This window comes from Hyla sarda, chromosome 9 (assembly GCF_029499605.1).
Source record: "Hyla sarda isolate aHylSar1 chromosome 9, aHylSar1.hap1, whole genome shotgun sequence".
Taxonomy (NCBI): Eukaryota; Metazoa; Chordata; class Amphibia; order Anura; family Hylidae; genus Hyla; species Hyla sarda.
In genome coordinates, this window is record NC_079197.1 from 9899684 (window position 1) to 9927517 (window position 27834).

A 27834-nucleotide genomic window follows, 5' to 3' on the forward strand; every position below is an offset into this window, starting at 1 on the left:
GCCGGATGTATGGATATACCATTTTAATTACCTGCAGAGCAATATACAATAAGTGACATCTTTTTACTGTTCAGTGCACATCTATGCGGTAAGCGAGGATAGAAAAATAACGCACATTAAAAACTGGGACACAGAGCAGGATGACCATGGATGGGGGACACGGCAGGGTCAGGTATGTAAAGTTATAGATATGGGTCTTGTAGGATTTGGATCAGTGTTGTGTATATGGGAGAAGGGACATTCTGAAGACAACGGGCCTTGTGTACCATAAAGGTTGGTGATGTCCATAGTGACCAATCAGAGGCCGCTTTTCATTGTTACAAAATAAAAGCTGAGTTCTCATCAGGTGCTATGGGCACCAAGGGTACTTTGCCCTGCAGATGGTTTTGATCCATAAGGCCCATTTTATGCTGGTACTGTAAGGACAGATATGTCAAGGGAGGAATGGAACCCCCCGTAGCAGCTTTTTAGTTGATTTATCAGGTGTTGATATGTGTAAACTATTAGATTAAGGTGCAAATATTTCATTGGTTTCTTACATTCATCTTCTCTGGGACGGAGAGAGGATCTGAGTAGATGTAGGACCAGACAATATAAGACAGCATAGGCTTCTTGGGCAGGTGGGCTATCCATCCCTAGGGATCATTGGGTTTGAGTTAGCATCTCACAGAAAATCTAGAATGGCACCGGCTTTTTATGTGCCATTGTGGTGGCTGCTCGGGATGGATGGCCCACATGAGCGTTGACTAGTATTCTTGCCATCTTTATTAGGTGGGGAAAGTCTTACATTCTGCAAGGTCTATGCTGAGTGATTGACAGGCCCGATACTGTACAGCGGACAAGCTGTGACCCCATAGTGGTCATTCTGTCCAGTTATATATAGGACAAGCAAATTACATGTACAAGGGTTCTGCTGGAAGGTACCACGTAGAAGGTCCACCTAGAGTCGGCCATATTTAATATAGAGATGTCATGAGTTCTTATCATTGGGGCATATGAGCAGGTGGATCGGGGGGAATTAGGACAGCCATGTTTAATTTCATGGCCCATCTGGTTGCACCCCCATTGACCAGTAGTAGGACAGACCCCAGCCTCTTCCATTAGGGTTACCATATGCATTAAAGGGGTACTCCGGTGGAAAACATTTTTTTTTTTAAATCAACTGGTGCCAGAAAGTTAAACAGATTTGTAAATGACTTGTAAAATCTTTACCCTTCCAGTACTTTTTAGCAACTGTATGAATTTCTTTTTTGTCTTGTCCACAGTGCTCTCTGCTGACACCTGATGCCAGTATCAGGAACTGTCCAGAGCAGGAGAAAATCCTCATAGCAAACCTATGCTACTCTGGTCAGTTCCTGACACGGACAGAGGTGTCAGCAGAGAGCACTGTGGACAAGACAAAAAAGAAATTCACAAAAAGAATTTCCTCTGTAGCATACAGCTGCTAATAAGTACTGGAAGGACAAATATTTTTTAATAGAAGTAATTTACAAATCTGGCACCAGTTCATTTCCACCGGAGAGCTCCTTTAAGACAAGCCAAATGGTAATAGGAGGGATTGGGGTGATGGTAACTGCTAGGGTTAGCCAAATGGTAATGGGGGGGGGGGGGGAATAGGCTAAGTATGACATTTTGGGATAATCTTACAAGTATGACAGCTTTACAGGTTCCGTTGGCCAAGAAGACATCAGATATTGATCCTAGTATCAAATAATGCAGATGTCAACAAATTTGGTCTACGGGTGACCTTATGGTACGTAGACTGGCCAATGACTAAGAGGTCACAGTGTCCGACTGGCAGTTTTCGGATGGATGGACAGATGAGTGGACAGATACAGTTATGGATGTTGTGTCTTGTGAGGAACTTGTGTGTTGTATGAGTATGATGTGGACGGTTATGCGGATTACTACTCGGGGAAATACTTCAGCAGTTGCTCTGTGACCCTCTGATCAGTAAAGTGTTGGGGTCGGCTCTGAATATTGAGGTCGCTCTCGCTCCGCTTCCTGTGGAGCAGCCCATTGGAGGTAAAGTCGGGGACGACGTTATCAGTGTCCAGACGTTTGACACGCAGCAGGTTGGCCGGGGTGTCTTCGTCGCGGTCATCTTCCAACGAGCGCCGCATGCGCCGGGAGGGACTTGGCGGCAGACGCTGGGACATTTCGGCTTCGTTCATTGCAGACAGGACACGGGTTACGAGGTACCTGTGAATGCATTGGACATAATATGAATAGTGTATCAATACTCTGTCCTCTGATGTTTCTCTCATTACAAGTGGCCCCTGCCAATTGTATCAGATGTGTGGTGACAGGTCCAGGGCCGGCACCACTTTTAGGTGAGTTAGGCGGTTGCCTAGAGCGACTAGCGAACAACTTATGTACAGGTCACCACCTCCAACACTCATCTGTTGTTGCAAAACTACAACTTCCAGCATGCCCGGACAGCCTAGGTCAGTGTTTCCCCAACCAGTGCGCCTCCAGCTATTGCAAAACTACAACTCCCAGCATGCCTGGACAGCCTAGGTCAGTGTTTCCCCAACCAGTGTGTCTCCGGGCATGCTGGTAGTTGTAGTTTTGCTAAATCTTTAGGGCCACAGTTTGAAGACCACTATACTCTGTCTATGGCCAGTTGAGGGAACCCAAAACCCAACTTCCTCCCCACTTGAACTTTCCAGGGGTGTAGCTTACTTTGCTCTCCACTGGACAGGCAATGACTTCACTGTCCCCATCTCGGTGAAACCATCACAAGACACTCACGTTAGCCCCCCCCCCCCCCCGGCATTGCCCATGGTGACCAATCAGATGGTACTGCTGTTTTTTACACATAATCCTACCTTAGCATGTCTTCGTCGATGGGATATCCATCCTCGTTGGTCTCTTCTGGCTGGAGGTGACCTTCAAACCCCCGGTTCTGCCTGTAATGACTCTGCAGTGCTTGTGCCATCTGGTTTCGCGACATCTGTGGTCTTACCCTGCTGGCCACCACCCCCGTATCATCGTAGTCTTGGTACGGCCTCTGATATTCCATTATGTCCGATGGGACGGGACCCGGAAAACCCTGAAGTTGGTCAACGTAAGCTTTACCCTGGTTGATTTGGTTCCACAGGTGCAGGAGGTTGGCCAGATACATGGTCTCCTTATCTCTCCTCTGACCTTCTTCTACCAACTGCTGGAGGGATGGACTATCGCGAGTGGGTTCGACTCTTCGGGGGTTGCCCATCCTCTCCAAGGCTCGGGCCAGAAGTTCCTCCTGAGGGTAGGCGGCCAACCTGGCGAGCATCGCTTGACTTAGGTCGGGGTACAGAGGCTCGTTGCGGACAGGTTCTGAGGGCATGTAGGACATGTCGGCCTCGTAGGGAAGGCTTCTCCTCAACCTTCGAGCAACTCCAAGGTCATCGTGGGTTAATACACCAAGAGGCTGATGGGTAATAAAGGAAAGAGCTGTAAGTGAGTGTCTCTGCCTTCCAGGCTCCCAGCTATTCCATCGATAAAAATGTGTTTAGCGTTCGGTATTGAAGGACGTGATAAGATTAGGACAATTACAGGATATGGACAAAGACCAGGACTCGGGTTACTGCTCCGAAGAGCTTGCAATCCGAATAGACATCGACGTGGACACTGTGCCACGCCATGATTGTACGCCAGAGGTGCCCATACTGACTCAGGGGCAGGATATGGGGGTGTGCCAACAGAGAGAAGGATCAGGCTGTCAGATTTCAACATGGCCAATCCTTTGTTCCTATAGGGGGTAAGTTGTCGCCAGAGGTGTCTGGCAGAAGCCTACTCCCTTCACAATCCAAGATAACAATATTGTGCTAGAAGTAAGATCGTCAGGGAGGAATCTCAGCTTGGATAGTGGGAGTAGTTGTCCCAGGGTCTTCATTGCTTTAGTGACTCATTGTAAACTTTCCATATTGAGCAGGGTTTCTTAACCAGTGTGCCTCCAGCTGCTGCAAAAATACAACTCCCAACATGTTACCCCACACTATTGTTTCCTGACCAGGGTGCCTCCAGCTGTTCCAAAACTACAACTCCCAGCATGCTAAGCAGAAAATATCATGGTCTGGGCAGTGGATGGAAGACCAACAATGCTAAGAGCAGTGGTTTTCCCAACCAGGCCATTGGCTGTCCGGGCATGCTGGGAGTTGTAGTTTTGCAACAGCTGGAGGCACCTTGGTTGGGAAAAACTGCTGGGAGTTGTAGTTTTGCAACAGCTGGAAGCACCTTGCTTGGGAAATACTGCTGCGAGTTGTAGTTGTGCAACAGCTGGAGGCACCTTGCTTGGGAAATACTGCTGGGAGTTGGAGTTTTGCAGCAGCTGGAGACACGTTGGTTGGGAAATATTGCTGGGAGTTGTAGTTTTGCAGCAGCTGGAGGCACGTTGGTTGGGAAATACTGCTGGGAGTTGTAGTTTTGCAGCAGCTGGAAGCACACTGGTTGGGAAACACTAACAATATTATTTGGGGGATTATATAGCACTCCCAGCTGTTTTTCCCAACCAGTGTGCCTCCAGCTGTTGCAAAACTACAACTCCCAACATGTTACCCTACACCATTGTTTCCTGACCAGGGTGCCTCCAGCTGTTGCAAAACTACAACTTCCAGCATGCTAAGCAGCAAATATCATGGTCTGGGCAGTGGATGGGAGACCAACAATGCTCAAAGCAGTGTTTTTCCCAACCAGGGTGCCTCCAGCTGTTGCAAAACTACAACTCCCAGCATGCCCGGACAGCGGCTGTCCGGGCATGCTGGGAGTTGTAGTTTTGCAACAGCTGGAGGGACCTTGGTTGGGAAAAACTGCTGGGAGCTGAAGTTTTGCAACAGCTGGAGGCACACTGGTTGGGAAACACTAACAATATTATTTCGGGGACTATATAGGACAATTGTTAATACCACATAGTATTCTGGGTATTGTGTGACATTTATGGGAACACCGTAAAACATTATTATTTAAAGTGGTATTCCCATGTCAGCTTGTTATCCCCTATCCATCCGACTGCTGGGATACCCCAACCCCCCCCTCCGATCCTGAGAACGCAATATAATTGTCCCCAGAATTAATAGAGCGCAAGTGCATCCACCGCACCATTCATTCTCTATGGGGCTGCCAAACTTTCCCAAGTTCAGTGCCTGGAAATATTCTACTGCCCCATAGAGAATTAATAGAGCGGCAACTGCGCAGGTGCGGTGGATGCGCTCAGTTCACTCCCAGGACGACTATGTTGTGTTCTCAGGATCGGAGAGGGGGGTGGAGGGATAGGACATAACGAGCTGAGATAGGAATATGACTTTGAGCACTGTTTGGTATTCTATGGTGGCATTACTTGTGCACTATATAGTGGTATAATATGGGCACTCTAATGCAAACATTGCATGACGCTGTTATGTAAGCGCTGCATATAAATGTACTATGGGGCAGTATTGTTTTGGTACTCTGGACACTGTACAATACTGTATGGCGGTATAATTTAGGATGTGTGTGGTGTTGTTATTTTAGCACTATATACCAATCTTATATGGACACTATGTGAAGATATTAGGTCAGTACTGTATATTGGTATTTTTTAGGCTCTGTATGGTGGTCTTATTTGTGCACTACAGAACAATATTATTTGGGCACTATATGGAAATATAATGTAAGTACTGTATGGGGGTATTATTTAGGCTCTGTTTGGTAGCATAATTTGTGCACTATATAACAGTATTATATGGACAGTATAATATATATAATATAAATTATATATGGGGATATTATGTGAGTACTCTATGGTGGTAATATTTAGGCTTTGTGTGGTAGTATAATTTGTGAACTATATAACAATATAATATAAATGCTATATGGGGATATTATGTGAGTACGTATGGTGGTATTATTTAGCCTCTGTGTGGTGGTATAATTTGTGCACTATATAACAATATTATATGGACACTATATGGGGATATTATGTAAGTACTGTATGTTGGTATTATTTAGCCTCTGTGTGGTAGTATAATTTGTGAACTATATAACAATATTATATGGACACTATATGGGGATATTATGAGAGTATTGTGGTATTATTTAGTCTCTGTGCGGTAGTATAATTTGTGTACTATATAACATGATTATATGGGCACTATACAGAATTAGGTCAGTACTGTATGGTAGTATTTTTACATAAAAGCTCTAGATGACGACAGGTTTTTCCCCACTTGATCTATACAGTTCGTTCTATACAGTGTAATCCTAGGACTATTATTTATGGGGATTTTTCCATTTATTTACATAGAATAAACTACACAGAATTATCTATTCATTATTCCGTACTATATATTTGGGGAATATCCTCGTATATATGGGCACCATGTGATAGGACCCTATATGTGCAGGTGCCCGGCCTATCGCCAGTCCTGTTATTGGTCCCATCTTCTCATTAGCCGGTATCACCCACTAATCCCTGGCATATCTGTATCTGTGACTAATATCCCCGCGGCCCCAGGAGAAAATGTCATTATCGGTAATGAGGTAACGAAGTGCGGTATGGGCTCGGAGGGACGCTATAGCCTATATACACACACGCCAGGATACAGAGCAGGGCTGAGTCATATGGCAGGGTCTCCTAATCACATAAGGGGGCTTATTAGATGAATAATGTGCAGCAGGGATCATGGAGATGAATGAATGGAGAGGACGCCTGGTAACAGCGGGAAAGATGCCCATAGACGAGCCACCACCAGAAGATCACCCTAGAGCAGTGGTCTCCAAACTGCGGACATCCAGCAGTTGCAGAACTACAACTCCCAGCATGCCTGGACAGCCTAGGTCAGTAGTTCCCCAACCAGTGCACCTCCAGCTGTTGCAAAACTACAACTCCCAGCATGCCTGGACAGCCTAGGTCAGTGTTGCCCCAACCAGTGTGCCTACAGCTGTTGCAAAACTACAACTCCCAGCATGCCCGGACAGCCTAGGTCAGTGTTTCCCCAACCAGTGCGCCTCCAGCTGTGGTAAAACTCCAACTCCCAGCATGCCTGGACAGCCTAGGTCAGGGTTTCCCCAACCAGTGCGCCTCCAGCTATTGCAAAACTACAACTCCCAGCATGCCTGGACAGCCTAGGTCAGTGTTTCCCCAACCAGTGACCCTCCAGCTGTTGCAAAACTACAACTCCCAGCATGCCTGGACAGCCTAGGTCAGTGTTTCCCCAACCAGTGCGCCTCCAGCTATTGCAAAACTACAACTCCCAGCATGCCTGGACAGCCTAGGTCAGTGTTTCCCCAACCAGTGCGCCTCCAGCTATTGCAAAACTACAACTCCCAGCATGCCTGGACAGCCTAGGTCAGTGTTTCCCCAACCAGTGTGTCTCCAGCTGTTGCAAAACTACAACTCCCAGCATGCCCGGACAGCCAACGGCTGTCCGGGCATGCTGGGAGTTGTAGTTTTGCAACATCTGGAGGTCCGTAGGTTGGAGACCACTGCCCTAGAGGGCACATTTTGTCAAGGAGCCGGGAGAGGGTACGGCGCCAAAGTACCAAGAAGCCCCAAGAACAGTCCTCAGGGTTGTCCCATAGGGACCATAGACATGAAGACCATCAGATGATAGTCCAGTGTTCCCCAACCAGGGTGCCTCCAGCTGTGGCAAAACTAGTGATGAGCGGCATAGGCCATATTCAAATTTACGATATTTCGCGAATATATGGGCGAATATTTGTCCTATGTTCGCGAAAATCGCATATTTGCAATATTCGCAGCCTTTTTATTTTTTCTCTTTGCGAAAAGTCATCAAAAAATTCGCGGAATATCGCGTGATCTTCCGCAGCGATATTCTCATTGGCCCACAAGCTAAAAAGAAGGGAGGGATCAATATTCGCGAATATTCGCGCGCCAGTCTCACACAGTAAATAGTATTGGAGCCTTCTTGACCACAAGCTGGAAGCAGGGAGGGGTGATAGGATGAAATTTGAATATCCGTAATTGCGAGTATATCGCAAATTTGCGACGTTGGGATATTCGCGATAAAAATTCACATTGCGAATAATCGCGCACAACACTAGGCGAAACTACAACTCCCAGAATGCCCGGACAGCCTTCGGCTGTCCGGGCATGCTGGGAGTTGTAGTTTTGCCACAGCTGGAGGCACACGGGTTAGGAAACACTGCGATAGTCAATGGGCAACTTAACTCCTTGTCTCCCGGGAGCTTAGGAGGGAAATGTATGAAGACGAGATAAAGGAATAATGGGTGACGCAAGGAGACACCGGGGAGCGATCACCAAGGCAATCGGGGAAGATGAAGGATGGGAGTGGATGTGAGGGATGGAGGATGGATGGATGGATGGATGGACGGCCATGGAGGAGATAGAGAGAGACACTGACCTTACTGAGAGCGCTTGGGACAGACACACAGACAGTGACAGCCACCAACAGGATACAGGGGCCCATCCTGACAGAAAGACGCTGCCCTGATATGAGAATGCTGTTACTGCTGGATGGAGCGCCCGGGATCTGACAGAGAATACAGGAGGAGGGGGGGAGCGAGCACCACCCCCATGCTGCATTGTCACAGCATCCGAGGAGGGGAGGGGGAGGGAGCCTCTGTAATGTGGACAACCACTACCTGCTTACCCCTCCTTATACACAGCCAACCTGACACTGGGCTCTAACCTGACATACAGTGAGGGAGCAGATACATCACCGCTATATAGTGTACAAGAGGAGGGGAGGGGGAGGGAGCCTCTGTAATGTGGACAACCACTACCTGCTTACCCCTCCTTATACACAGCCAACCTGACACTGGGCTCTAACCTGACATACAGTGAGGGAGCAGATACATCACCGCTATATAGTGTACAAGAGGAGGGGAGGGGGAGGGAACCTCTGTAATGTGGACAACCACTACCTGCTTACCCCTCCTTATACACAGCCAACCTGACACTGGGCTCTAACCTGACATACAGTGAGGGAGCAGATACATCACCGCTATATAGTGTACAAGAGGAGGGGAGGGGGAGGGAACCTCTGTAATGTGGACAACCACTACCTGCTTACCCCTCCTTATACACAGCCAACCTGACACTGGGCTCTAACCTGACATACAGTGAGGGAGCAGATACATCACCGCTATATAGTGTACAAGAGGAGGGGAGGGGGAGGGAGCCTCTGTAATGTGGAGAACCACTACCTGCTTACCCCTCCTTATACACAGCCAACCTGACACTGGGCTCTAACCTGACATACAGTGAGGGAGCAGATACATCACCCCTATATAGTGTACAAGAGGAGGGGAGGGGGAGGGAGCCTCTGTAATGTGGACAACCACTACCTGCTTACCCCTCCTTATACACAGCCAACCTGACACTGGGCTCTAACCTGACATACAGTGAGGGAGCAGATACATCACCGCTATATAGTGTACAAGAGGAGGGGAGGGGGAGGGAGCCTCTGTAATGTGGACAACCACTACCTGCTTACCCCTCCTTATACACAGCCAACCTGACACTGGGCTCTAACCTGACATACAGTGAGGGAGCAGATACATCACCGCTATATAGTGTACAAGAGGAGGGGAGGGGGAGGGAGCCTCTGTAATGTGGACAACCACTACCTGCTTACCCCTCCTTATACACAGCCAACCTGACACTGGGCTCTAACCTGACATACAGTGAGGGAGCAGAATCACCAACATATAGTCTACAAAAAAAAGATCGCACCTCCATCGGTTATACAGAGATCGGGGATCAGACCTCTCACCTGCTCCTTATATACAGAGATCAGACCTCCTACCTGCTCCTTAGGTACAGAGATCAGAACTCATGCCTGCTCCTTATATACAGAGATCAGGGATCAGACCTCATACCTGCACCTTATATACAGAGATCACAAATCAGACCCCATACCTGCCCCTTATATACAGAGATCAGGGATCAGACCCCATACATGCTCATTATATACAGAGATCAGGGATCAGACCCCATACATGCTCATTATATACAGAGATCAGGGATCAGACCCCATACATGCTTCTCATATACAGAGATCAGATCCCATATATGCTCCTTATATACAGAGATCAGACCCCATACATGCTCCTTATATACAGAGATCATGGATCAGACCCCATACATGTTCCTTATATACAGAGATCAGGGACAAGACCCCATACTGTACATGCTCCTTATATACAGAGATCAGGGACCAGACCCCATACTGTACATGCTCCTTATATACAGAGATCAGGGACCAGACCCCATACTGTACATGCTCCTTATATACAGAGATCAGGGACCAGACCCCATACTGTACATGCTCCTTATATATAGGGATCAGACCCCATACATGCTTCTTATATACAGAGATCATGGACCAGACCCCATACATGCTTCTTATATACAGAGATCATGGACCAGACCCCATACATGCTCCTTATATACAGAGATCATGGACCAGACCCCATACATGCTCCTTATATACAGAGATCATGGACCAGACCCCATACATGCTCCTTATATACAGAGATCATGGACCAGACCCCATACATGCTCCTTATATACAGAGATCATGGACCAGACCCCATACATGCTCCTTATATACAGAGATCATGGACCAGACCCCATACATGCTCCTTATATACAGATAGCTCCTAGTTCAGCCTAACTGGCACCATTCACATCAATTTTCCACTACTATAAAATTATTCAGGCAAATATTATTTTCCGCTGACGAAGGAGGAAATGTGTTTGTGATGGTCTCCGGATAAATAAGACCCCCGCCGCGTATGGACGTGCACCATAGGAAGAAACAACTACCAGATAACAGATAGAATGGAAAATTCCTCTAATCGGGCGCCTACATTATAGGGAAGAATAGTGATCACCAACTGGAGGTTAAAGGGGTCCTCCACTGGAAAACATTTTGTTTTAAATCAACTGATGCCAGGAAGTTAAAAAGATTTCTAAATTACTTCTATTCAAAAATCTTAATCCTTCCAGTACTTATTAGCTACTGTATGCTCCACAGGAAGTTCTTTTCTTTTTGAATTTCATTTCTGTCTGACCACAGTGCTCTCTGCTGACACCTCTGTCCAGGTCAGGAACTGTCCAGAGTAGGAGCAAATCCCCATAGAAAACCTCTCCTGCTCTGGACAGTTCCTAAAATGGACAGAGGTGTCAGCAGAGAGCACTGTGGTCAGACAGAAAGGAAATTTAAAAAGAAAAGAACTACCTCTGGAGCATACAGCAGCTGATAAGTACTGGAAGGATTAAGATTTTTTAATAGAAGTAATTTACAAATCTGTTTAACTTCCTGGCATCAGTTCATTTAAAACATAAAGGTTTTCCAGCAGAGTACCCCTTTAAGCACGTGCAAAACTACAGGTCCCAGCATGCCCGGATAGACTGTATTAAAATGTTTTTAGGAATTCCTTCTGATACAATGCACCAAATCTCCTGCAGTAAAAGACACAATTCTAGAAAACTCCATTCTTCCTTTACTTGTGTGTCCATGGCATCTTTACACAGCTTATACCAGTGTTTCCCAAACAGGGTGCCTCCAGCTGTTGCAAAACCACAACTCCCAGTATGCCTGGACAGCCTTCGGCTGTCCAGGCATGCTGGGAGTTGTGGTTTCGCAACAGCTGGAGGCACCCTGGATGGGAAACAATGGCTTATATGATGCCCTCAATGCCGCCCCCTGTTGGATAGACACAGTAAGACATGACATCATGTAGAGAGGTCAGAGTAGTTTTATTGATCAGTAGGTACAAGCATCGGGCATGCGATGTATTCTCTACCAGTCCGATCATTCCTTACTGCAACGGCAGATTCTTCATTCAGGAAGGGAAGCAAAGGGAGCAGCACTCCAGGCAGATGTCCAGGCAATCCGAGGAGCGGCAGCCCTCATCCAGTATGGCACAACCAGGGTCACAAGGCCACAGCCGGGCACACATTAATCCATCGGGGCACAATGACCCACAAAAGGCTCCGTCACCGCAGAGCCCGCAGCTTAAACACCCCAAGACTGTAGAACACAGGATGGAGACTTCACAGAACAGGCTGGCCAGGAGACAGCGGGCACACCTGTCTACAGGAGAAAGAAGTGTGTCAGGCAGGAGACAGCGGGCACACCTGTCTACAGGAGAAAGAAGGGTGTCAGGCAGGAGACAGCGGGCACACCTGTCTACAGGAGAAAGAAGTGTGTCAGGCAGGAGACAACGGGCACACCTGTCTACAGGAGAAAGAAGGGTGTCAGCCAGGAGACAGCGGGCACACCTGTCTACAGGAGAAAGAAGGGTGTCAGGCAGGAGACAGCGGGCACACCTGTCTACAGGAGAAAGAAGGGTGTCAGCCAGGAGACAGCGGGCACACCTGTCTACAGGAGAAAGAAGGGTGTCAGGCAGGAGACAGCGGGCACACCTGTCTACAGGAGAAAGAAGGGTGTCAGGCAGGAGACAGCGGGCACACCTGTCTACAGGAGAAAGAAGGGTGTCAGGCAGGAGACAGCGGGCACACCTGTCTACAGGAGAAAGAAGGGTGTCAGGCAGGAGACAGCGGGCACACCTGTCTACAGGAGAAAGAAGGGTGTCAGGCAGGAGACAGCGGGCACACCTGTCTACAGGAGAAAGAAGGGTGTCAGGCAGGAGACAGCGGGCACACCTGTCTACAGGGAGAAAGAAGGGTGTCAGGCAGGAGACAGCGGGCACACCTGTCTACAGGGAGAAAGAAGGGTGTCAGGCAGGAGACAGCGGGCACACCTGTCTACAGGGAGAAAGAAGGGTGTCAGGCAGGAGACAGCGGGCACACCTGTCTACAGGAGAAAGAAGGGTGTCAGGCAGGAGACAGCGGGCACACCTGTCTACAGGAGAAAGAAGGGTGTCAGGCAGGAGACAGCGGGCACACCTGTCTACAGGAGAAAGAAGGGTGTCAGGCAGGAGACAGCGGGCACACCTGTCTACAGGAGAAAGAAGGGTGTCAGGCAGGAGACAGCGGGCACACCTGTCTACAGGAGAAAGAAGGGTGTCAGGCAGGAGACAGCGGGCACACCTGTCTACAGGAGAAAGAAGGGTGTCAGGCAGGAGACAGCGGGCACACCTGTCTACAGGAGAAAGAAGGGTGTCAGGCAGGAGACAGCGGGCACACCTGTCTACAGGAGAAAGAAGGGTGTCAGGCAGGAGACAGCGGGCACACCTGTCTACAGGAGAAAGAAGGGTGTCAGGCAGGAGACAGCGGGCACACCTGTCTACAGGAGAAAGAAGGGTGTCAGGCAGGAGACCGCGGGCACACCTGTCTACAGGAGAAAGAAGGGTGTCAGGCAGGAGACAGCGGGCACACCTGTCTACAGGAGAAAGAAGGGTGTCAGGCAGGAGACAGCGGGCACACCTGTCTACAGGAGAAAGAAGGGTGTCAGGCAGGAGACAGCGGGCACACCTGTCTACAGGAGAAAGAAGGGTGTCAGGCAGGAGACAGCGGGCACACCTGTCTACAGGAGAAAGAAGGGTGTCAGGCAGGAGACAGCGGGCACACCTGTCTACAGGAGAAAGAAGGGTGTCAGGCAGGAGACAGCGGGCACACCTGTCTACAGGAGAAAGAAGGGTGTCAGGCAGGAGACAGCGGGCACACCTGTCTACAGGAGAAAGAAGGGTGTCAGGCAGGAGACAGCGGGCACACCTGTCTACAGGAGAAAGAAGGGTGTCAGGCAGGAGACAGCGGGCACACCTGTCTACAGGAGAAAGAAGGGTGTCAGGCAGGAGACAGCGGGCACACCTGTCTACAGGAGAAAGAAGGGTGTCAGGCAGGAGACAGCGGGCACACCTGTCTACAGGAGAAAGAAGGGTGTCAGGCAGGAGACAGCGGGCACACCTGTCTACAGGAGAAAGAAGGGTGTCAGGCAGGAGACAGCGGGCACACCTGTCTACAGGAGAAAGAAGGAAGGGTGTCAGGCAGGAGACAGCGGGCACACCTGTCTACAGGAGAAAGAAGGGTGTCAGGCAGGAGACAGCGGGCACACCTGTCTACAGGAGAAAGAAGGGTGTCAGGCAGGAGACAGCGGGCACACCTGTCTACAGGAGAAAGAAGGGTGTCAGGCAGGAGACAGCGGGCACACCTGTCTACAGGAGAAAGAAGGGTGTCAGGCTGGAGACAGCGGGCACACCTGTCTACAGGAGAAAGAAGGGTGTCAGGCTGGAGACAGCGGGCACACCTGTCTACAGGAGAAAGAAGGGTGTCAGGCTGGAGACAGCGGGCACACCTGTCTACAGGAGAAAGAAGGGTGTCAGGCAGGAGACAGCGGGCACACCTGTCTACAGGGAGAAAGAAGGGTGTCAGGCAGGAGACAGCGGGCACACCTGTCTACAGGAGAAAGAAGAGTGTCAGGCAGGAGACAGAGAGCACACCTGTCTACAGGAGAAAGAAGGGTGTCAGGCAGGAGACAGCGGGCACACCTGTCTACAGGAGAAAGAAGGGTGTCAGGCAGGAGACAACGGGCACACCTGTCTACAGGAGAAAGAAGGGTGTCAGGCAGGAGACAGCAGGCACACCTGTCTACAGGAGAAAGAAGGGTGTCAGGCAGGAGACAGCGGGCACACCTGTCTACAGGGAGAAAGAAGGGTGTCAGGCAGGAGACAGCGGGCATACCTGTCTACAGGAGAAAGAAGGGTGTCAGGCAGGAGACAGCGGGCACACCTTTCTACAGGAGAAAGAAGGGTGTCAGGCAGGAGACAACGGGCACACCTGTCTACAGGAGAAAGAAGGGTGTCAGGCAGGAGACAGCAGGCACACCTGTCTAAAGGGAGAAAGAAGGGTGTCAGGCAGGAGACAGCGGGCACACCTGTCTACAGGAGAAAGAAGGGTGTCAGGCTGGAGACAGCGGGCACACCTGTCTACAGGAGAAAGAAGAGTGTCAGGCAGGAGACAGCGGGCACACCTGTCTACAGGAGAAAGAAGGGTGTCAGGCAGGAGACAGCGGGCACACCTGTCTACAGGAGAAAGAAGGGTGTCAGGCAGGAGACAGCGGGCACACCTGTCTACAGGAGAAAGAAGGGTGTCAGGCAGGAGACAGCGGGCACACCTGTCTACAGGAGAAAGAAGGGTGTCAGGCAGGAGACAGCGGGCACACCTGTCTACAGGAGAAAGAAGGGTGTCAGGCAGGAGACAGCGGGCACACCTGTCTACAGGAGAAAGAAGGGTGTCAGGCAGGAGACAGCGGGCACACCTGTCTACAGGGAGAAAGAAGGGTGTCAGGCAGGAGACAGCGGGCACACCTGTCTACAGGAGAAAGAAGAGTGTCAGGCAGGAGACAGCGAGCACACCTGTCTACAGGAGAAAGAAGGGTGTCAGGCAGGAGACAGCGAGCACACCTGTCTACAGGAGAAAGAAGGGTGTCAGGCAGGAGACAGCGAGCACACCTGTCTACAGGAGAAAGAAGGGTGTCAGGCAGGAGACAGCGGGCACACCTGTCTACAGGGAGAAAGAAGGGTGTCAGGCAGGAGACAGCGGGCACACCTGTCTACAGGGAGAAAGAAGGGTGTCAGGCAGGAGACAGCGGGCACACCTGTCTACAGGAGAAAGAAGGGTGTCAGGCAGGAGACAGCGGGCACACCTGTCTACAGGAGAAAGAAGGGTGTCAGGCAGGAGACAGCGGGCACACCTGTCTACAGGAGAAAGAAGGGTGTCAGGCAGGAGACAGCGAGCACACCTGTCTACAGGAGAAAGAAGGGTGTCAGGCAGGAGACAGGGGGCACACCTGTCTACAGGAGAAAGAAGGGTGTCAGGCAGGAGACAGCGAGCACACCTGTCTACAGGAGAAAGAAGGGTGTCAGGCAGGAGACAGCGGGCACACCTGCCTACAGGAGAAAGAAGGGTGTCAGGCAGGAGACAGCAAGCACACCTGTCTACAGGAGAAAGAAGGGTGTCAGGCAGGAGACAGCGGGCACACCTGTCTACAGGAGAAAGAAGGGTGTCAGGCAGGAGACAGCGGGCACACCTGTCTACAGGAGAAAGAAGGGTGTCAGGCAGGAGACAGCGGGCACACCTGTCTACAGGAGAAAGAAGGGTGTCAGGCAGGAGACAACGGGCACACCTGTCTACAGGAGAAAGAAGGGTGTCAGGCAGGAGACAGCGGACACACCTGTCTACAGGAGAAAGAAGGTGTCAGGCAGGAGACAGCGGGCACACCTGTCTACAGGAGAAAGAAGGGTGTCAGGCAGGAGACAGCGAGCACACCTGTCTACAGGAGAAAGAAGGGTGTCAGGCAGGAGACAGCGGGCACACCTGTCTACAGGAGAAAGAAGGGTGTCAGGCAGGAGACAGCGGGCACACCTGTCTACAGGAGAAAGAAGGGTGTCAGGCAGGAGACAGCAGGCACACCTGTCTACAGGAGAAAGAAGGGTGTCAGGCAGGAGACTGCGGGCACACCTGTCTACAGGGAGAAAGAAGGGTGTCAGGCAGGAGACAGCGGGCACACCTGTCTATAGGGAGAAAGAAGGGTGTCAGGCAGGAGACAGCGGGCACACCTGTCTACAGGAGAAAGAAGGGTGTCAGGCAGGAGACAGCGGGCACACCTGTCTACAGGAGAAAGAAGGGTGTCAGGCAGGAGACTGCGGGCACACCTGTCTACAGGGAGAAAGAAGGGTGTCAGGCAGGAGACAGCGGGCACACCTGTCTACAGGAGAAAGAAGGGTGTCAGGCAGGAGACAGCGGGCACACCTGTCTACAGGAGAAAGAAGGGTGTCAGGCAGGAGACAGCGGGCACACCTGTCTACAGGAGAAAGAAGGGTGTCAGGCAGGAGACAGCGGGCACACCTGTCTACAGGAGAAAGAAGGGTGTCAGGCAGGAGACAGCGGGCACACCTGTCTACAGGAGAAAGAAGGGTGTCAGGCAGGAGACAGCGGGCACACCTGTCTACAGGAGAAAGAAGGGTGTCAGGCAGGAGACAGCGGGCACACCTGTCTACAGGAGAAAGAAGGGTGTCAGGCTGGAGACAGCGGGCACACCTGTCTACAGGAGAAAGAAGGGTGTCAGGCTGGAGACAGCGGGCACACCTGTCTACAGGAGAAAGAAGGGTGTCAGGCTGGAGACAGCGGGCACACCTGTCTACAGGAGAAAGAAGGGTGTAAGGCAGGAGACAGCGGGCACACCTGTCTACAGGGAGAAAGAAGGGTGTCAGGCAGGAGACAGCGGGCACACCTGTCTACAGGAGAAAGAAGAGTGTCAGGCAGGAGACAGAGAGCACACCTGTCTACAGGAGAAAGAAAGGTGTCAGGCAGGAGACAGCGGGCACACCTGTCTACAGGAGAAAGAAGGGTGTCAGGCAGGAGACAGCGGGCACACCTGTCTACAGGGAGAAAGAAGGGTGTCAGGCAGGAGACAGCGGGCATACCTGTCTACAGGAGAAAGAAGGGTGTCAGGCAGGAGACAGCGGGCACACCTTTCTACAGGAGAAAGAAGGGTGTCAGGCAGGAGACAGCGGGCACACCTGTCTACAGGAGAAAGAAGGGTGTCAGGCAGGAGACAGCGGGCACACCTGTCTAAAGGGAGAAAGAAGGGTGTCAGGCAGGAGACAGCGGGCACACCTGTCTACAGGAGAAAGAAGGGTGTCAGGCTGGAGACAGCGGGCACACCTGTCTACAGGAGAAAGAAGAGTGTCAGGCAGGAGACAGCGGGCACACCTGTCTACAGGAGAAAGAAGGGTGTCAGGCAGGAGACAGCGGGCACACCTGTCTACAGGAGAAAGAAGGGTGTCAGGCAGGAGACAGCGGGCACACCTGTCTACAGGAGAAAGAAGGGTGTCAGGCAGGAGACAGCGGGCACACCTGTCTACAGGAGAAAGAAGGGTGTCAGGCAGGAGACAGCGGGCACACCTGTCTACAGGAGAAAGAAGGGTGTCAGGCAGGAGACAGCGGGCACACCTGTCTACAGGAGAAAGAAGTGTGTCAGGCAGGAGACAGCGGGCACACCTGTCTACAGGGAGAAAGAAGGGTGTCAGGCAGGAGACAGCGGGCACACCTGTCTACAGGAGAAAGAAGGGTGTCAGGCAGGAGACAGCGGGCACACCTGTCTACAGGAGAAAGAAGGAAGGGTGTCAGGCAGGAGACAGCGGGCACACCTGTCTACAGGAGAAAGAAGGGTGTCAGGCAGGAGACAGCGGGCACACCTGTCTACAGGAGAAAGAAGGGTGTCAGGCAGGAGACAGCGGGCACACCTGTCTACAGGAGAAAGAAGAGTGTCAGGCAGGAGACAGCGAGCACACCTGTCTACAGGAGAAAGAAGGGTGTCAGGCAGGAGACAGCGAGCACACCTGTCTACAGGAGAAAGAAGGGTGTCAGGCAGGAGACAGCGAGCACACCTGTCTACAGGAGAAAGAAGGGTGTCAGGCAGGAGACAGCGGGCACACCTGTCTACAGGGAGAAAGAAGGGTGTCAGGCAGGAGACAGCGGGCACACCTGTCTACAGGGAGAAAGAAGGGTGTCAGGCAGGAGACAGCGGGCACACCTGTCTACAGGAGAAAGAAGGGTGTCAGGCAGGAGACAGCGGGCACACCTGTCTACAGGAGAAAGAAGGGTGTCAGGCAGGAGACAGCGGGCACACCTGTCTACAGGGAGAAAGAAGGGTGTCAGGCAGGAGACAGCGGGCACACCTGTCTACAGGAGAAAGAAGGGTGTCAGGCAGGAGACAGCGGGCACACCTGTCTACAGGAGAAAGAAGGGTGTCAGGCAGGAGACAGCGGGCACACCTGTCTACAGGAGAAAGAAGGGTGTCAGGCAGGAGACAGCGGGCACACCTGTCTACAGGAGAAAGAAGGGTGTCAGGCTGGAGACAGCGGGCACACCTGTCTACAGGAGAAAGAAGGGTGTCAGGCAGGAGACAGCGAGCACACCTGTCTACAGGGAGAAAGAAGGGTGTCAGGCAGGAGACAGCGGGCACACCTGTCTACAGGAGAAAGAAGGGTGTCAGGCAGGAGACAGCGAGCACACCTGTCTACAGGAGAAAGAAGGGTGTCAGGCAGGAGACAGCGGGCACACCTGTCTACAGGGAGAAAGAAGGGTGTCAGGCAGGAGACAGCGGGCACACCTGTCTACAGGGAGAAAGAAGGGTGTCAGGCAGGAGACAGCGGGCACACCTGTCTACAGGAGAAAGAAGGGTGTCAGGCAGGAGACAGCGGGCACACCTGTCTACAGGAGAAAGAAGGGTGTCAGGCAGGAGACAGCGGGCACACCTGTCTACAGGAGAAAGAAGGGTGTCAGGCTGGAGACAGCGGGCACACCTGTCTACAGGAGAAAGAAGGGTGTCAGGCAGGAGACAGCGGGCACACCTGTCTACAGGGAGAAAGAAGGGTGTCAGGCAGGAGACAGCGGGCACACCTGTCTACAGGAGAAAGAAGGGTGTCAGGCAGGAGACAGCGAGCACACCTGTCTACAGGAGAAAGAAGGGTGTCAGGCAGGAGACAGCGGGCACACCTGTCTACAGGGAGAAAGAAGGGTGTCAGGCAGGAGACAGCGGGCACACCTGTCTACAGGGAGAAAGAAGGGTGTCAGGCAGGAGACAGCGGGCACACCTGTCTACAGGAGAAAGAAGGGTGTCAGGCAGGAGACAGCGGGCACACCTGTCTACAGGAGAAAGAAGGGTGTCAGGCAGGAGACAGCGAGCACACCTGTCTACAGGAGAAAGAAGGGTGTCAGGCAGGAGACAGCGGGCACACCTGTCTACAGGAGAAAGAAGGGTGTCAGGCAGGAGACAGCGGGCACACCTGTCTACAGGAGAAAGAAGGGTGTCAGGCTGGAGACAGCGGGCACACCTGTCTACAGGAGAAAGAAGGGTGTCAGGCAGGAGACAGCGAGCACACCTGTCTACAGGAGAAAGAAGGGTGTCAGGCAGGAGACAGGGGGCACACCTGTCTACAGGAGAAAGAAGGGTGTCAGGCAGGAGACAGCGAGCACACCTGTCTACAGGAGAAAGAAGGGTGTCAGGCAGGAGACAGCGGGCACACCTGCCTACAGGAGAAAGAAGGGTGTCAGGCAGGAGACAGCAAGCACACCTGTCTACAGGAGAAAGAAGGGTGTCAGGCAGGAGACAGCGGGCACACCTGTCTACAGGAGAAAGAAGGGTGTCAGGCAGGAGACAGCGGGCACACCTGTCTACAGGAGAAAGAAGGGTGTCAGGCAGGAGACAGCGGGCACACCTGTCTACAGGAGAAAGAAGGGTGTCAGGCAGGAGACAACGGGCACACCTGTCTACAGGAGAAAGAAGGGTGTCAGGCAGGAGACAGCGGACACACCTGTCTACAGGAGAAAGAAGGTGTCAGGCAGGAGACAGCGGGCACACCTGTCTACAGGAGAAAGAAGGGTGTCAGGCAGGAGACAGCGAGCACACCTGTCTACAGGAGAAAGAAGGGTGTCAGGCAGGAGACAGCGGGCACACCTGTCTACAGGAGAAAGAAGGGTGTCAGGCAGGAGACAGCGGGCACACCTGTCTACAGGAGAAAGAAGGGTGTCAGGCAGGAGACAGCAGGCACACCTGTCTACAGGAGAAAGAAGGGTGTCAGGCAGGAGACAGCGGGCACACCTGTCTACAGGAGAAAGAAGGGTGTCAGGCAGGAGACAGCGGGCACACCTGTCTACAGGAGAAAGAAGGGTGTCAGGCAGGAGACTGCGGGCACACCTGTCTACAGGGAGAAAGAAGGGTGTCAGGCAGGAGACAGCGGGCACACCTGTCTATAGGGAGAAAGAAGGGTGTCAGGCAGGAGACAACGGGCACACCTGTCTACAGGAGAAAGAAGGGTGTCAGGCAGGAGACAGCGGGCACACCTGTCTACAGGAGAAAGAAGGGTGTCAGGCAGGAGACAGCGGGCACACCTGTCTACAGGAGAAAGAAGGGTGTCAGGCAGGAGACTGCGGGCACACCTGTCTACAGGGAGAAAGAAGGGTGTCAGGCAGGAGACAGCGGGCACACCTGTCTATAGGGAGAAAGAAGGGTGTCAGGCAGGAGACAGCGGGCACACCTGTCTACAGGAGAAAGAAGGGTGTCAGGCAGGAGACAGCGGGCACACCTGTTTACAGGAGAAAGAAGGGTGTCAGGCAGGAGACTGCGGGCACACCTGTCTACAGGGAGAAAGAAGGGTGTCAGGCAGGAGACAGCGGGCACACCTGTCTACAGGAGAAAGAAGGGTGTCAGGCAGGAGACAGCGGGCACACCTGTCTACAGGAGAAAGAAGGGTGTCAGGCAGGAGACAGCGGGCACACCTGTCTACAGGAGAAAGAAGGGTGTCAGGCAGGAGACAGCGGGCACACCTGTCTACAGGAGAAAGAAGGGTGTCAGGCAGGAGACAGCGGGCACACCTGTCTACAGGAGAAAGAAGGGTGTCAGGCAGGAGACAGCGGGCACACCTGTCTACAGGAGAAAGAAGGGTGTCAGGCAGGAGACAGCGGGCACACCTGTCTACAGGAGAAAGAAGGGTGTCAGGCAGGAGACAGCGGGCACACCTGTCTACAGGAGAAAGAAGGGTGTCAGGCAGGAGACAGCGGGCACACCTGTCTACAGGGAGAAAGAAGGGTGTCAGGCAGGAGACAGCGGGCACACCTGTCTACAGGAGAAAGAAGGGTGTCAGGCAGGAGACAGCGGGCACACCTGTCTACAGGGAGAAAGAAGGGTGTCAGGCAGGAGACAGCGGGCACACCTGTCTACAGGAGAAAGAAGGGTGTCAGGCAGGAGACAGCGGGCACACCTGTCTACAGGAGAAAGAAGGGTGTCAGGCAGGAGACAGCGGGCACACCTGTCTACAGGAGAAAGAAGGGTGTCAGGCAGGAGACAGCGGGCACACCTGTCTACAGGAGAAAGAAGGGTGTCAGGCAGGAGATTGGGTGCAAAACCTATTTTCACATACACCATTGTATAATTCAGGATCCTTATTTCTGGAGGACCTGTATTATACAGACAGCCCACTGGTATGAATGAGCACTGTGTAATGCTTCATTTGCCCTGCGGAGGCGCTGCTGTATAACTGTAAAACTCTTTTCAGGTTTCCCCACTGGTGACTGCTGGCGGTTTCAGCAGGGGGGAAAACTTTTTAATAAACTTACAGTAAAGGGAGCCTTCTAACAAACAGGCACTGTGCTAGGAGGAGGAGGACCCCTTTACATACAAACAACAACCCTTTACAAAAATCCTCTCTTAGCTACCCTCCATTTGTTTTAGCGTAAACTTTATACTGTATCTCAGCCCCCTTCAAAAGAATGCTGAGGCTCAGCTGCAATACCTGACACTGCCACATGGGCAGCGCTGTGCTCAATACTGTAATTCCCAGGATTCCCACTAATAATGCAGCCATAGCCCAAGTTCCAAACTGTGGACCTCCAGCTGTTTCAAAACTACAACTCCCAGCATGCCCGGACAGCCGTTGGCTGTCCGGGCATGCTGGGAGTTGTAGTTTTGCAACAGCTGGAGGTCCATAGATAAGAGACCACTGATTCCATACGACAGGTCAGCACAGGAGGACAAAGAGGAATGACCTGGGTTAGTCAGTGGAAGCAGAGTTCGGACATTTCCATGGCCAGCTCCAGACACTCGGCCGTGTTAAAACACAGATCTAAGAAGTCGCAGTCGGTGTTAGTGCAGCAAGAAGAGGTGCAGCAGCAGCAGAGGTCGTTCAGCTCCGGGAGGCAGCTGTAGGAGCAGAGACAGCGCACACTTGTGCCACAGGTGCCCGGGAGGAGGACCAGACAGTCTGAGAAATGGCAGAAGAGACAAGCGAGGAGAAGAGACGCCGTGAGGTCCGACACTGCGGGGAGAGGACAAAATTAGTAACCTGCAGGTAAGGGCCCATAACACTACACACATTGTCTGGTAGCAGAATCCCATTGATAATTAAAGGGGTTCTCCACCATAAGGTGATTTTAGTACGTACCAGCCTGACAGTAATGGACATGCTTAGGAAGAATCTACGCTTGTCTTGGGGCTAAATGGCTATGTTGTGAGATTACCATAACACTGTGGCTAGCTTTTTGTGAACTGGCCATTTCCTGTTGGAGTTACCTCCCTCCAACTACAAGTCCCATGATTCCTTGTGGCTATCTTTTTGTGAACTGGCTATTTCCTGTTGGAGTTCCCTCCCTCCAACTACCCTCCAAGTCCCCTGATTCCTTGTTTGTAAGTGTGAGGTCACTTTTCTCCCTCCCACCCATTGAGACACACCTGTGCTCCCTTCAAGTCAATAGACCAGTGTTTTCTAACCAGGGTTCCTCCTGCTGTTGCAAAATGACAATACACTGCAGAATGATCTCCCACCCAGAGGTCGATCCACCCATTGAAGCCCAGACAGGCTCCCTCTGAACACCTGACTAGTGATGCAATGTCTCGGGCCGCACTGAAACCTGGGAAAACCTGAGACGACGCTCATTTTGTATGCTGTTAAAAATAAACATTGGGGCAAAAATCACAGAAGAATTGCGAGAACACCATGAAACACAGGGACAGACACTATATTATGAACTACACTAACTGTACAGTGCCTGTAGCATAGTCATATAAAAAAAATATCCGTAATATTCATTTAAAACGATGAATGCAGTCACATTAACATGAACGACTTCCTCAAACCACAAAAAAAAAAAAAATTAAAAAAAAATCGTGGACACTGGAAAAAAGTCCTCAATTTTTACAGACTTTTTTATTTATTTTTATTTTTTTAGCAGAAATTCAGAAGTGTGAATGGGAGTGCAGAATCCCATAGAAGTCTATTGGACTTTCATTTGAGGCGGAATTCTGCAAGTGGAAATTTAGAAGTAAGAAGGAGAGTGCTCTCTAGCTGGCACTGTGTATGTGGACAATCATTGGTAATGTGGGCACTGCCGCTGTTCATAGGGTTCTCTTTCCTGTCACTGTTCATGGGGTACTTTGTTCTGGCACTGTTTATATGAGTACCTTGTGCTGCCACTCTTTATGGCAGTGTTTCCCAACCAGGGTGCCTCCAGCTGTTGCAAAACTACAACTCCCAGCATGCTCGGACAGCCAAAGGCTGTCCAGGCATGCTGGGAGTTGTAGTTTTGCAACAGCTAGAGGCACCCTGGTTTGGAAACACTGGTTTATGGGGTACTTTGTGCTGGCACTGTTCATGAGGTAATTTGTGCTGCCCCTATTCATGGGGTACTTTGTGCTGCCCCTGTTCATGGGGTACTTTGTGCTCTCATTGTTTATGGGGTACTTTGTGCTGGCACTGTTCATGGGGTACTTTGTGCTGGCACTGTTTATAGGGTACTTTTTGCTGGCACTGTTCATGGGGTACTTTGTGCTGACACTGTTTATAGGGTACTTTGTGCTGGCACTGTTCATGGGGTACTTTGTGCTGACACTGTTTATAGGGTTACTTTGTGCTGACACTGTTCATGGTGTACTTTGTGCTGACACTGTTTATAGGGTACTTTGTGCTGGCACTGTTCATAGGGTACTTTGTGCTGTCACTGTTTATAGGGTACTTTGTTCTGGCACTGTTTATAGGGTACTTTGTACTGGGACTGTTCATAGGGTACTTTGTGCTGTCACTGTTTATAGGGTACTTTGTGCTGCCCCTGTTTATAGGGTACTTTGTGCTGGAACTGTTTATTGGGTACTTTGTGCTGGCACTGTTCATGGGGTACTTTGTGCTGTCACTGTTCATGGGGTATTTTCTGCTGGCACTGTTCATGGGGTACTTTGTGCTGTCATTGTTCATGGGGTACTTTGTGCTGTCACTGTTCATGGGGTACTTTTTGCTGGCACTGTTCATGGGGTACTTTGTGCTGTCATTGTTCATGGGGTACTTTGTTCTGACACTGTTTATAGGGTACTTTGTGCTGGGACTGTTCATAGGGTACTTTGTGCTGTCACTGTTTATAGGGTACTTTGTGCTGGCACTGTTCATAGGGTACTTTGTGCTGTCACTGTTCATGGGGTACTTTGTTCTGGCACTGTTTATAGGGTACTTTGTACTGTCACTGTTTATAGGGTACTTTGTGCTGGCACTGTTTATAGGGTACTTTGTGCTGTCATTGTTTATAGGGTACTTTGTGCTGTCACTGTTCATGGGGTACTTTGTGCTGTCACTGTTCATAGGGTACTTTGTACTGTCACTGTTCATAGGGTACTTTTTGCTGCCCCTGTTTATAGGGTACTGTGTGCTGTCACTGTTCATGGGGTACTTTGTGCTGTCACTGTTCATGGGGTATTTTCTGCTGGCACTGTTCATGGGGTACTTTGTGCTGTCATTGTTCATGGGGTACTTTGTGCTGTCATTGTTCATGGGGTACTTTGTGCTGTCACTGTTCATGGGGTACTTTTTGCTGGCACTGTTCATGGGGTACTTTGTGCTGTCACTGTTCATGGGGTACTTTGTGCTGTCACTGTTCATGGGGTACTTTGTGCTCTCATTGTTTATGGGGTACTTTGTGCTCTCATTGTTTATGGGGTACTTTGTGCTGTCACTGTTCATGGGGTACTTTGTGCTGTCACTGTTTATGGGGTACTTTGTGCTGTCACTGTTCATGGGGTACTTTGTTCTGGCACTGTTTATAGGGTACTTTGTGCTGGCACTGTTCATAGGGTACTTTGTGCGGTCACTGTTCATGGGGTACTTTGTGCTGCCACTATGAGGACACTGTATGACAGTACCCTCAGATGGCTACTAGCGCCCAATGCTGTCATCTGGATTCAATGACAAGTAAACAAAAAGGGTTAACAATTTTGGAACTGCCTGGGGTTATCAAATAAAAAAATGCATAAATTTATTCCCCATAAGTATTGATAGAAACTGCATGAAGCGGCAATTTTCACAGGTTTCACCTAGTTGTGCATCCAGAACCTAAACAGAGTAATCCTATTAGATATACAGCGGAGCAGCTGGAGAGGTGGGATGCGGGAGGGGTTCTCTATGGTCAGGGCAGCTGTTTCTAGCTGATAATGTAGCAGCCCCACTCCCCTGAAGCTCATGGCTGTCACTGGCAGTAAATATAAATTATTGCTGACTTGTTTTACTCCGGACGTGTCTCATAAAGCTGACACCGCTGGTGTATAAAAAAATATCACCTGATACATGAAAAAAAATCAACATAATAAAAATGGACAGTAAGTTGACTCTGCAGATTAGTTATGATGGCCACCACCATAAAACAAATAAATATCTATATATTGATATTTATTGTAATCTATATATATATAATTTCAATGGGATTCTGCTGCACTGTGTACCTGACGGAATTTTATGTTTCTGCCGCGGAAATCCCAATTCCAGTGTCCGGCAAAAGAATAGACATGACTATGAGATGGCGCGTTTCTGAGCAATCCTAGCGCCGCCAAAGGCTGTCTGGGAATTCTAGGAGTTGTAGTTTTGTAAAGCTATATGGATATAGTACACTACAATTTCGTATGAGATACAGGGACTCACACTTACAAAAACAGCTGCAGGTTGGGCATATTACAGAGTAACCACAGCATTTGCGCTAGTGTTATAAACATTATCTATAGTTTTGTAAAGCTGGAGGCTGTTTGGGAAACACTGGTCCAGGGGCACGTGCCCCAGTGCTCAGTGTCAGGTGGGGGCGCTAACAAGCTATTCAGCCAGGGTATTTGATACAGGGATCAAGTGTATACATAATGGTTATAAAATAAAATTACGGTATTTCTCTAGCTCTAGTGTTTTAAAAGGGTTATCCATGAATAGAAAAACAGAGCTAATTTCTTCCAAAAAACATCACCACCCCTGACATCAGGTTGTGTGAGGTATTACAACTTCGCTCCATTCAATTCGATGGAACTGAGCTGCAATACCACACATGACCTGAGGACAGGGATGGTGTTGTTTTTGTAAGAAATCAGCTCATTTCTAATCTTGGATAATGCCTTTAATCCTTTTCCAGGTCCATGGTGGATCACCACACTCACCGTCCCCTGCGGCCTCCTCTATGTGACTGGCGGACAGCATGGGCCCCTGCAGGCTGCTCCTCTGGCTGCCTCTGCGCGATGACTTTGGCTTCTTAGAACAGGTGACATCTTGGCTTCTTAGAATCTGCTGGTGAGGAGTCTGTGTTACTGCCTGGACATCTCCTAGGTAAGAGAACGCACAGTGGTATAATACCCCAGCTGTATGGGGTCCGGTAATGATTGGACTCATAAGGCTATTTACAGTCTTGGATTAATGGGATTTTCTATTACTAGCTGAGTACTCGCCATTGCCCAGTCTTCTACCTAAACCTTGTGGAAGAACAAAAAACAATGATGTGCTTGTCCTTATATACCGTCCTCATATCCCATCCGCATATAATGTTCCCATAACCCATCCTCATATCCGGTCCTCAAATCCCAACCTCATATACTGGTGTAATTTCCCATCCTCATATTCCGACCTCATATACTGGTGTCATATCCCAACCTCATATCCCGACCTCATATACTGGTGTCATATCCCAACCTCATATCTCGACCTCATATACTGGTGTCATATCCCAACCTCATATCCCGACCTCATATACTGGTGTCATATCCCAACCTCATATCTCGACCTCATATACTGGTGTCATATCCCATCCTCATATCTCGACCTCATATACTGGTGTCATATCCCATCCTCATATCCCGTCCCCACATCCCATTCTCACATCTCAACTAGAGATGAGCAAACTTACAGCAAATTCGATTTGTCACGAACTTCTCGGCTCGGCAGTTGATGACTTTTCCTGCGTAAATTAGTTCAGCCTTCAGGTGCTCCGGTGGGCTGGAAAAGATGGATACATTCCTAGGAAAGAGGACTGTATCCACCTATCTCTTAGGACTGTATCCACCTTTTCCAGCCCACGGGAGCACCTGAAAACTGAACTAATTTATGCAGGAAAAGTCATCAACTGCCGAGCCG

General features: G+C 50.5%; 2 protein-coding genes across 5 annotated transcripts in view; both read right to left on the minus strand.

Annotated features, from left to right (window-relative positions):
- Positions 1-8: 8 nt before the first annotated feature.
- Positions 9-8534, minus strand: LOC130290480 (uncharacterized). The gene is made up of 3 exons (XM_056538168.1): positions 8346-8534; positions 2832-3415; positions 9-2202 (listed from the first exon to the last, which is right to left on the minus strand). The coding sequence occupies exons 1-3, from the start codon at positions 8409-8411 to the stop codon at positions 1908-1910; spliced, it is 945 nt and encodes a 314-aa protein (XP_056394143.1). The 5' UTR covers positions 8412-8534; the 3' UTR covers positions 9-1907.
- Positions 8535-11703: 3169 nt separating this feature from the next.
- The window catches only part of LOC130291788 (myoD family inhibitor domain-containing protein 2-like), a 28101-nt gene continuing 11970 nt past the window's right edge, over positions 11704-27834 (minus strand). For 2 of the 4 annotated variants that reach the window (XM_056541054.1, XM_056541055.1), the window contains exons 4-5: positions 26868-27029; positions 21630-22734 (exon numbers count right to left, since the gene is read on the minus strand). In XM_056541054.1, the coding sequence (XP_056397029.1) occupies positions 22475-22734; positions 26868-27029 (422 nt within the window). In that variant the 3' untranslated portion in view covers positions 21630-22474. Of the gene's footprint in view, positions 12048-21629; positions 22735-26867; positions 27030-27834 lie in introns of those variants that run through there. The other 2 variants (XM_056541053.1, XM_056541052.1) reach the window with 2 other exon arrangements.

Excerpts from the sequence above, each read along its gene's own strand:
- LOC130290480 (XM_056538168.1), bottom strand. The coding sequence starts at position 8,411 with ATGGGCCCCTGTATCCTGTTGGTGGCTGTCACTGTCTGTGTGTCTGTC. Across the intron at positions 3,416-8,345 it reads TCCCAAGCGCTCTCAGTAAG|CCTCTTGGTGTATTAACCCA; the intron begins GTCAGTGTCTCT and ends ATTACCCATCAG. Across the intron at positions 2,203-2,831 it reads ATCGACGAAGACATGCTAAG|GTACCTCGTAACCCGTGTCC; the intron begins GTAGGATTATGT and ends ATGCATTCACAG.